The 11239-nt window shown below is 38.0% G+C and overlaps 1 protein-coding gene across 1 annotated transcript in view; it reads left to right on the top strand.

Moving 5' to 3' along the window:
• Nucleotides 1–330: 330 nt before the first annotated feature.
• Nucleotides 331–11239, top strand: part of KLHL7 (kelch-like family member 7) — a 20056-nt gene continuing 9147 nt past the window's right edge. Inside the window, exons 1-6 of the mRNA XM_010285756.1 lie at nucleotides 331–429; nucleotides 1369–1462; nucleotides 2643–2767; nucleotides 4602–4777; nucleotides 7442–7616; nucleotides 9065–9207. Coding sequence (XP_010284058.1) covers nucleotides 351–429; nucleotides 1369–1462; nucleotides 2643–2767; nucleotides 4602–4777; nucleotides 7442–7616; nucleotides 9065–9207 — 792 coding nt within the window. The 5' untranslated portion in view covers nucleotides 331–350. The remainder of the gene's footprint in view (nucleotides 430–1368; nucleotides 1463–2642; nucleotides 2768–4601; nucleotides 4778–7441; nucleotides 7617–9064; nucleotides 9208–11239) is intronic.

Genomic DNA, 11239 nt, shown 5'->3' on the forward strand with positions numbered 1-11239 from the left:
TAAGTGCAGACCCTGCTAAATGCTGCACAGCCTACATTATTGGAGGCTGATGTAAGTGCCACAGAAAAAACTTTAATTAAGAGTTCATTTGTGATTCGTGACCACCCTTAAGGTACGAGTTCAGGGGTAAACTGAACTTTGCTAGTTCTCCGGGTTACTGAACTTTGGCTTTCAGAAAACGTTTTTATTACATAATACTCTTGAGCTGTGTGGACTAAGCAAAGCAATGAATTTCCATAAGCTGTTTTTAAAGGAATATTGTTGAAAGATTTCTGAAAACACTGATATTTGCATTTTTTGTTTGTCTGTTTTTTCCTCTGATTTAGAAAACTCTATGTGATGTCATTCTTATGGTTCAAGAAAGGAAGATTCCAGCTCATCGTGTTGTGCTTGCTTCAGCCAGTCATTTTTTTAACTTGATGTTTACTAGTAAGTCTTTTCAAAATTGATTGATTATAAGCTTTTGTGATGATATCCTGACTTGTGGCTGACAAGCTGTTTATTTTATGAAAGTGATTAACTTCAGGGTTAAGTGAAGAGTTCCCTATTTTGTGTCCTTCTTCCATTCATCTCTGTTTACCCTTCCCCTCAATGTCCCTTTAAGTCTCTTCTGATCAAGTCAAGTGTTACTTCATATGTAAGCTTGCTTATTAATTGGGGTCTGTACACTGTATTAGAGTTGGTCTCCCTCCCTTAATCTGAAAATGAGGAGTTTTTACTCCCATGACAGAAATTGTCTGCACCATCGCTTCCCACTATTAGGCACATCCACATATAAAATGGGCTTTCAGAAGTGTAAATATTCTTGTGTTTCTGCTGTTTTTATGACTATAATTATGTCGTATCTGTCTTTTGTATGGGTTATGCATGACTTGTAAAATTACTGTGCTATAAAACTAAAGTTGAGTAGAAGTAAAATATCTATGCCTTCTGATGGTCAGCTTGTAACTGTCTGTAGGCAAACTTACACAGTGCTGTGTCTGGATGTGGGGAGCTCGGCGCTGTCTCTGTTGTTACCAGCTTGAATGTGGAAATAGCTTTTGACAGCGCAGCGTGTGCTTCCTGTTTTTGGTCATGCTAACCTGGCAGTCTGCACTACAGTCAACAGCATCTATGACCTTTTCTGTTTAATACAGTGTATCACAATTTACGTAACTGCTGTGTGCACATGTTTGTATTATCTTGTTTGTCCCACTGCCTCCTTTCTTTCCTGACTTGCAGTAGTAATACTGGGTAAACAGCAAACAACTGTGTTGCAGATTTTAGCAGGTTCCCACTTTGTATAATCATTTTATTCTCTGCTCTTTTTAAAACGTACAATAACTAGCATGGCTTATTGATGTAGTTTGTCTTTTAATCTCTTTGCAGCAAATATGCTTGAATCAAAGTCCTTTGAAGTGGAGCTAAAAGATGCAGAACCTGACATTATTGAACAGCTTGTGGAGTTTGCTTACACTGCAAGGTAGTTTTGTTATTTAAAGCTGATGCTTTTTCTAGGAAGCCTGCCAGTTGTAAATGATAAAATCTTAAAATAATGCTTTTATGATTCATCAGTTTTGTTACCGTTACAATTCTTTACTTTGTTTAAAGCCTGATGTGACTAGACCTTCTCTCTTTCTTCCCTTTTTATTTAATCAGTAGGAAGCCCTACTACAGACTAAAGAGAGCTGTAGTTGTCTCCAGAAAGCAATTCAAAGCACTTCAAGGTTTTGACTTCAGCGTTGGAGTCAAGTGATATTTCCCATAGTTCTGAAATTCAGGCCATTACTGGTATCAGCAGGGTTTCTCTTTATGGCCATGGTAGCGATAACGCAGAACCATTTCCAGGAGTTGCATCTTCATCTCAGGACAGACAAGGTGGATGACTGTTCTGTTAACAGCATTTCCCTCCTGTCTCAGGTTGTCCACATGTTTGGTTTTTTGGGGGGTTTTGTTGTTGTTGTTTTTTTTTTTAAGCAGATGACTAGGATTTTAAACAATACTACTTAATCAGCTCTCATGACTGATGGATGGCAGGTCTTTCGTCTTTGTACTAATGGGATTAACTCTCCTTAGGAAGGCTTTCCCCTTTCTTTGAGAGGGATCTTGCTGGATACTTCATCAGTGGTGGGACACAGTGTCAGCACCCCAGCCATATGGTTGCCTCCGCTGGTGTCTGTGGACACTGTACCTTCTCTTGAAGTACTACCAGACTGATAGCACTGCTTGCACACTCTGGCAAATCAGCCAGAGCAGTCTTGAGAATGAGTTTAGAAAAGTTTTGCTGATGCCTGTTTGGGAGTAGGAGACTGTCAGAAAAAAGGTTCTGTTCATTTTCTGTCATGTGAAAGTAGCTAATAACACAAGTCAAAGCCATAGTATGGTACTGCAGAGGGCCTTTGTTAATGGCTTATTCTTCAGAATCCAGGACTGTTTATACTCTTTGCCCTTCCTCAGTAAAGTAGAGCAAATTAAAGCAATTTGGAAAGATGAAGGGAGGTTGTGTCTTCACAGTCTTTCACGTCTGTCTGTGAAAGATTCTTGGGCAAATAGTAGGGAAATAATTTTGCCATTTATATGAATTGGTGTAAATTACTTTTTTTTAGTAAAAAAAAAAAAGGCAGGTAGTTCTAGTGATGCTAATTTTACACTTTGTTTTGCAGAATTTCAGTTAACAGCAATAATGTCCAGTCTCTACTAGATGCAGCAAACCAATACCAAATTGAACCTGTGAAAAAAATGTGTGTTGACTTTTTGAAAGAACAAGTTGATGCTTCTAATTGTCTTGGTAAGAGAAATGCAGACTTAAATTTACTGTTTGTTTTTTAACTTTGTTCCTGAAAAATAGATAGTATTGTCTAAAAGACAGCAATTTTTGGCTAAATCCAGGCACATAAAAATAATCTTGCTCTGAATCTGAACTGTTGTCCCTGGCTGTAGACAATAATCTGGCAGTTGTCATCTTCAGTATCAGGGTCCACTGACTGTGCTAGGTCTCATCCCAGCTTGGCAGCACCCTGGAGCTTCTTGTTTGCCAGAGAACCTCAGCTGTTTAGTAAGATGAAGCTTTTGGTTGTTGTTACTGTACTTGGAGACAGAATTTGACAGAGCTGTAATTTCTACAAAACTAGCATATCTTGTAAAAGTATGAACAGGATAAGTTTAGCTTGCTTCTGTTTTTAGTTGCTCTTCATTTTGACTGAAATCCATTAATGTCATCTGGGCAGGTTTGATATTTAATGTGTTTTGTAATGTGTAGCCCTGATGTGAACTCAGAGTTACAGAAAAGGTAAACAACAAGTAGAATTACATACTTTTTCATGCTTAAGATTTTCATGCACTTTATTTAATCAGAGATTAAAGATAAACTTGTTTATAGGGTATCTTACTGACATTTGTCATATAATTCTCCTAGTAACATCTCAGTCCTCAGTCATGTTATAGATGCTTATAATATCAATAGAAATATTTTTCAGAGTATCGGAATTATAATGATTCAGCTGACACTTTGGTGCGGTATAGCTGTGGCTCTGAAACAACTGCTGGAAGAAAGACATTACGTTCTAAGGAAAATGCCACTTACGTTTGCTTTAAGGCATATTCTTTCCTCTGGTTTTTGTAACTAGAAAATTAATTATAGTCTCTCAGACTTGCATGTTTTGCTGCTAAGTTATAGCAAAGAGGGGAATAAAGATTAAATTAATTTTCCCTCAAAGCATTGTTTACAAGTTGAAATGTGTTCTGTGCAGACTCATAGGCAAGTCCATAGTTCATTTAAAAAAAAAAGTATTTGAATGGAACCATGGCTTATGTTGAATCTCTTGAAATTTTGTCAAGAGATCATACATGTGGATTTTATCTTTCTAGTTTGCATTTTACTACCTAGAGCAGCTCAGGTTAGTTGCAGTCCATGGGTTGGTGAGTTGCTTCTACCCATAGAAGGAGGAGGAAGACTAGCATGATGAGCAACAGTTGCTGCTGAAAAACCCTGTGCTTACCTGGTTTCTAATGGGAAGGTTGGAAACAGTGCTTCTCAGTAGCAGTTGCTATTTAGACCTTTATGCCACCTTCTGCCCTTGCAGCAGTATTGACTTGACTCTTTTGTGTTGGTCTGCAGCTGACTGTGCTACTTGTATAGAAAAGTCCCAGTTCACTGTGACTCTTGAAGGAAATTGGGCTTGGCTTGGTGACTGCTGCTGTACAAGCAGGTCAGCAAGGTCATAAAACCTGGATCCAGTTTCTCAAGCTGTTCTGGTTAGACTTTGTTATTGTGATATGGCTCAGACCTGGTTAATGTACTGTTACCTGCTTTGTAGTGTAGAAAAAAACACTGAGGAAATAGTGCTGGAGAGAGAGTTAATACAGAAATGCTGCAGGTCTGACTCTCCAGTTAGTTCTGTAGGGATAGGGATAAGAAGCTTGTGCTTATCTTAGTTTGTCCTGAGTTGCAGATGAGCATGTGTTTTAAAGAAAAAGAAAAAAAAGCATGGTAATATATATTAAACTTGGGTTGCAAGTATCACTGAAATTATGGTAATGTTATTCTATTCTAATACATTAAAGACAATTGCAGTTCGGATTTGGAGTTTGGAAAGGTTTTTTCTTAATTTTTCCCTTCATAGGTATAAGTGTGTTAGCAGAATGCCTAGACTGTCCAGAACTGAAAGCCACTGCAGATGACTTTATCCATCAGCATTTCACTGAAGTTTACAAGACAGATGAGTTTCTTCAGCTTGATGTTAAGCGTGTGACACATCTCTTGAACCAAGATACATTAACAGTGAGAGCAGAAGACCAGGTGAGATCCCCGTTTTACACCAGCTGAGAGCATTGATCTTTGCTATCTTTTTTTCAATCAAGAACTGGTTTAAAGTCTCTCACTTCTCATGTTCCTACAGTAGATGATGCACATAGTGCTAGCTAAATTGTAGAGTAGAAGGTGCATCCTAGCTTGGTCAAAACCAAACATCAATGAATATCCACATTTCAAGTGTGGTTATTATATATGTTGTTTCAGCAAACTAGAAAGAAAAGTCATAAAGGGAGTAAACAAAACAGTTTCCTTTATCAAGATAGCTATAGGGCTTCTGATTCCATAATACATGAGCTGAATTAAGTTTGTTATGTTATAGCAGTTGTTCCCAGATTGGGGTTCATGTGCTATTGGTGAAGGCAAACTACTTCGAAGTGGTAAGCAAACTGTACCTTAATGGCTGCATGTCTCTACCTGTGTGGTCTCAGCCTGTTTCAGAGAGCAATTGCTTCTGGTGGAAACTTAGGTGTACACATGCTAAGCTTGGGGAACTGAGGGACTTGGAAGCAAGGTGAACAAAACACTGGAAGCTAGATGCATTGACAGTGATTGATTGATGGAAAGCTTTTATTTAGGGAGTGGATACAAAAAATTCTAGGTGGCTGAAAGAAGCTGAAAGAAGCCTGGAGTTTCACTCAATTCAATTTCTACCACAAGTTACAACTTTTCTTTCACAGTTGTCCCATTTGGAAAGCTTGGTTCAGCTTATAGCACACCCCTGAATGCTTGTTTGCCGGCTTGTTCTTCCTACTGCGGGAGAACAGGAAGAGTATAGGTGTGTCTGCACTACAGCCTAAAGAGGTCATTGCAGGATGGTTGTAGCTGCTGGGTACTCCTTGTAGCTTCTTGGTCAAGTCTGCTGAAATCATACTGAAACGTTGCCTTTCTAGCCATGCTGTTCTGATGCTTGAACTGGGTAATTTAAGTTCGGGTACATCATTATGAGTTGATTCGTACCTGTGTGCAACAGAGGGATCTCATAGTCAAGATTGTATCCACTTAGAAATGGATGTTTTCCTGACTGAAGTTTAACTTTCACATTTCTTCATTTCTTCAATGTATCTGTTGCAGTAAAAAGCTTCAATGAAAATAAGAATTACTAGGAGTGGGGGATAGTATCAGGTGACTAGAATATGATAGTTGGTTAGCTTTAAGTATAAATGAGTTAATGTCACAGTTAAACATTCTTGCCACATGCTGGGAAAAGTTCAGGTCAGAGGGTAACATTCTCAAAGCTGGAAGTGTTGTTTAGCTCGGAGCCAAAATGACACTTTGGAATTTACATTCTTGAAGTTCCATTGGTAAGGTAGGATGGCATGCTTTAACTTGGCAGCAGTGGTAAAGATTTTGTGTAGGCAGCATGGCATCACTAAAACTCCTTTAGGAAAGTGGTAGTGTGCAGTATGAAGCCACAGAAGTTTGACAGTGATACTAAAGGAATCTTATTTCTCAAGAGTACTGCTAGAAAGTTGACTTTACACCATTACAAAAGTTAGTGTAAAGCATATTTACATGTAGCAAAAAAGGGAGGTAGCATAATCACTAGCTGTCCTATTTTTCCTGTATTCAAGTAGTGTGTCTGTTGATGAAGGCATACAATGTTCCTGTCCCAATCATTCTGTTGAATTTCCTTAGCTGATGGAATTGACCCTTAAATATTTTTATTTCTTTAGTCTCTCTTGCTCCCTGGTCACTTTGCAGGATTATAGCTGAGGGGTTTTAGCAGTCCTTCTGAATAACTAATTCTGCCATTAAGTGTCTTTCTACATTATATCTCAGTCACTCACTGCAGATCACTGTGATCAGTTTTCAGCTACAGGAGTAGGTATTGATTGTGCTACCACTTGTAATGGAGTTGGTGCTGACTCTGAAGTGGCAGCATAGTAGATAAGCTCGCTATGTCTGAGAGTAGCATTGAAGTATCTTAGTACATAAGTAATACTGGATTTTCATTTCATTCCTTCCTGACCCAGAGGACAATCATAAATAGAGCAGATTTCTTGCTTACCTTCCCTGTTCTGTCTTCCCTGCCCCCTAAGAAAACCTGTTCTCTCTCTCTGTAAAGAGGAGATAGAAAGGAGGCTCTCTGGTAAATTTACAGCAGTCTGCAGCTAAAAACTTTAAATGGTCCCTTAAGGCACAACAATAGCAATATATTTGGATCCCCAACACTGATTCGGTAACAGAAGTGGTTTCATCTCAGGGGACTATATCAAGTAGAAGCTATTTCAGCATGTCTGGTGACGTATTACTGAGTTGTGACATGGAACTCGAAGCATGTTAGGCTTAATCCAGTACAGGAGTTACCCACATAAATGTGAATTGCAGATTCATGTTTCCCATTTGGAGGGGAAAAAAAGAAGCTAAATAGTAGTAGTAGTGGGTTTTTTTTAAAGTTTATATATTGGTTTTATTCTGTGATTGTACATTTGTTTTACTTCATGTCTGAGCATTGTCTTTTTTGAGGTTTGGTTTTGGGGGTTTGGTTTTGGGCTGTTTTTTGGAAGGTGTTGATAGATTCCCACACAATAAAATGTTAGTGTAAGTTAACTTCCAACAGGCAGAAGAATCAATTTGGAGCATTAAGGTTTCGTTATTTGTCCTACTGTTTGGTGATCTACCTTATCCTTTTTTTCTCTCTTATTTAAGGTTTATGATGCAGCGGTCAGATGGCTGAAGTATGATGAGCCAAATCGCCAGCCGTACATGGTTGATATTCTTGCTAAAGTCCGGTTTCCTCTTATATCAAAGAACTTCTTAAGTAAAACAGTTCAGGCTGAACCACTTATTCAGGATAACCCAGAATGCCTTAAAATGGTGATCAGTAAGTTGATCTCTAGCTGAAATCTTTAATGTTCTGTGTAATTAAAAAAAAAATGCTGTGGAATTTTTGAAAATTGTTTGCTTTAAAATGCTCTAACAACACTTTCACATTAAACTAATCTGACTGTGTTCCCTCTAGGATGCTGCGTTTAGTTGAAGTTGGATTAGCAGTTTATCATGTAAATAAAACCCAGTTTATGTAACAGATGGTGACTTTCATTTCTTTCTCCTAACAAATGACATGAACTCCATGACAAGAAATGGAATTGAGATTTTTGTCAATGAGACGTTAGGGTAGTTGGAAGTGTTAATGTGCCTTTGGGGCAGGCTAGTAACCTCAATATTGTTCATGTTTGTATGTAAATTAATAAAAAATATTTTATGACAAAATTTGAATATTCTAAAGCCTTGCTAAGCAAATTAGAATGTTTAAGCATATGCTGCACTATTTTCATCTCTAATATATACTGTTGAACCTACAGACAGTTGCATTCTCAAGGCACAAATGAGATAGGGAACAAGCTTCCCTTTTTGTTTTTAGACACCATTAGAGAAATTTTATCATGTAAGAAAGAAAAGCCTAGATGTTGATAAATATTCTGGAAAAAAAAATTAATTTTGATAGCAGTTAACTAGTTGACTTAATTTTAGTGTAGATCTAAAAAATGGTATGCAACTGTTTTCCTTCAGTCAATGAGCAAGATTCAAATTAGCCTATATGTTGGTAAGTGTTTGCTGACCATTGACATCTCAGTCATATTTCTCATGTGACATGGAGTTGTGTGCATTGTTTAAGAAATAAGGATTTTTTGTTTGTCTGGTTTTAGTGGATTGTAATGTCGCTAATACTTTTGCATTCTTTGGACTGTTTCTTAGGAGAATGCTTATTATACCAGTTGTAACTGATGTTTAGCATTGTCATATTAAGAACAAGAGTGAGGGGTTTTCGTGAGGTACAGTGTGCTAGAGATGCCTTCCTTATTAATCAGAAATTGGGGGGGGTGAGGAGGCAGGCATGGCTGACTCCTTACTGTGTTCAAGTCCCTTCTTTTAACATTAGTATTGTCCTCTTTAAGCTCCCAGTTTTGCCATTCCTTTTCTTTGGGTTTGCTTCCTCTTGCCTGTTTCAATGCAGCAAACTTAGTTGCTTGTTAATATTGGCTAAATGAGCCGATTGATAAATTGATACGTAACATGAGTCCATATCCATGTCCTGTTTTCACATGGAGCAAGCAGTTTGAAATAGGGTGCAAATCTGGGTGTATGCTCCCATCGTCATGTGCTGCTGTGCATTCTTCCCTTTTAAATCAAAGCTGTATAGATGTAATGTAGAAACTTGGTTTCCTCCTTTCCCCTCCCTTCCCTCTCCTCCCCATCCCTGCCTCTGAAACACCCATTTCCATGTATGAGCTACCCGGGATCTGCAAATGGTTATTGTCTTCCTTCCAGGTGGGATGCGATACCATCTACTTTCCCCAGAAGACAGGGAAGAGTTAGTGGAAGGTACACGGCCAAGAAGAAAAAAACATGATTATCGCATTGCTTTGTTTGGAGGCTCACAGCCCCAGTCCTGCAGATATTTTAATCCAAAGGTAATCGTTACCTCAGAATGCATTAAGATTCACTGTTTGTAATCTTACATGTTTTATTTGCTGCTAATATTAACTAAGACATAATGATCTACAAAACGGTGTTAGGAAGGATGTATTCCCTGCCTCTTGGGTGTGCAGTTGTTAAGAGTATGGTTAACTAGGTATTTTTCAAATCTGTGTACCTAGATGTAATATTTCATTTTTAATAGAATGATTATGTGTGTGTTTACTGGTAATATTAGATACGGAGTTCTAATAAATCCATCTGAGTTGAGAATTGATTCGTATGTGCACCCCACAGCCAGATGTAAATAAAAGGTCACTGAAACATCAATCAATCGGTTAGGAATACATGACAGTCTGTATGCATGTGCATGCATGCGTTCAGAAAGTAACTTAAAGCAATTTTTTTAGCACAAGTTAAATTATTGGCTCGTGTGTTAGTGTAGAACCCAGTTTTAGAGTGCAGGGTGGTTTTTCAGTGCATTTGTTATAAATATGCAACCACTTCTAAATCCTGATGGTTCATAATGTTATTATTCTTAAGAGTATGTAAGGAGAAGAATTGAGAGCCACGTATTCTGTAAGTGGAAAAGAGCGAGTTTCTACAACAAAAAACTTAGAGCCAATTTAGAGCAAATGAGCAGGCTTTGCCTGAAATTTGTTTCCATGTTTCCTGAATAAAATCAAGCCACAGGAATGGTGTATATTTCAGCTATGCAGACTAGGTGGTCTAGAAATGTGATCTGCATGCAAAAGGATTACCCATACTCTTTTACCAGGCGAGCACATGCAGTAATACAGAAGAAAGTTCCTACATAAACATCAGGACTCTCTAAATTACGAGATAACATACATGTAATACTTTGTTGCAGAAATTCTGGTTGTTCTAGCTTGGCGTATTAAATACCTGTTATAACTTCGAACAGTTTTGTGTGTTACCTGTGAGAACTTTATAGTCAGTGTGAGCTCTGTCAAATCTAATTCAGAATGAATGAGCCCTTGGGATGTGTTTTGAACTCATCATCCGTGTTCCCTTATGTAAGATAAAATTGAAGCCTCCTTCTTTGAGCACTGCTCAAGTCTGGAATAACCTACCAGCTTTGCTGACTTAGTTTGAAACATTTAATACATATTTCTATTTGGAATTCCAAATTCCTAAATAATGACAACCTTTTTCCTTCGTACACATACTCAAGTAAGAAAGCAGTACTCCACCTGGGGGCAAGGAGGTGAAGGGAACAGAGCAGGTAATTTTTTCCTTTCCAAGGTCTGAATTAGGGAAGCTTTTGATCAGGGCATTCATCCTTTTCAAACGGTTACTTGGTTTTGGCATTTTAACAAGCTATCATTCACCCGATTATGCTCTGACCTTTTTTTTTATTAGAAGGAAATTAGATCAAAGTTTCTTTCTCTAATCTCCAGTTACTTATGTTGGAACAAAGCTAATTTTAGGCAGGATGGAAAGAGACTTTGAGACTTACTGTCCCAGTCATTAATTGACAATGGTATTATCAGCATAGCATGCATGTGGTCTTTTTACCAACCTCATAGGTTAAATTCCATAATTGCCTAATTTCAGCGGTGGTCAGAACTCAAAAGATAGAGGCTGTTGCTTCATCAGTCTTTATAAACTAATGTACTGCCCCTGCCCCCACAAGTTGTCACCATGTATTTTTTTGAAAACCTAATCTTGTTTTAAAAATAATAATCTCAGTGCATGCTGAATGGGAGTGACAGGCAAAGACTTACAACTAATAGGAAAATTATGTATATAGTTAGGTGATGTTCAGTCAGACCTAAACTATATTACAGAGAAATCTGTTTTGTGGACAAAAAGTCATAACTATATTAACCTACATCAAGCATAGGATAAAATAGCTCTTTTTTTTTCATAGGCTATGTGCCCAGGTATTACACAAAGAAAGAATTGAGTTTGGAAGAAATTTTTCAGAACTGCCTCTTGATCAAGCTTTATGGCCTTGCATGTGCATTAATGGCGGGGGGGGGGGGGGGGGGGGGGGGGGGGGGG

The sequence above is a fragment of the Phaethon lepturus genome, unplaced genomic scaffold (genome assembly GCF_000687285.1).
Source record: "Phaethon lepturus isolate BGI_N335 unplaced genomic scaffold, ASM68728v1 scaffold3824, whole genome shotgun sequence".
Classification (NCBI taxonomy): domain Eukaryota; kingdom Metazoa; phylum Chordata; class Aves; order Phaethontiformes; family Phaethontidae; genus Phaethon; species Phaethon lepturus.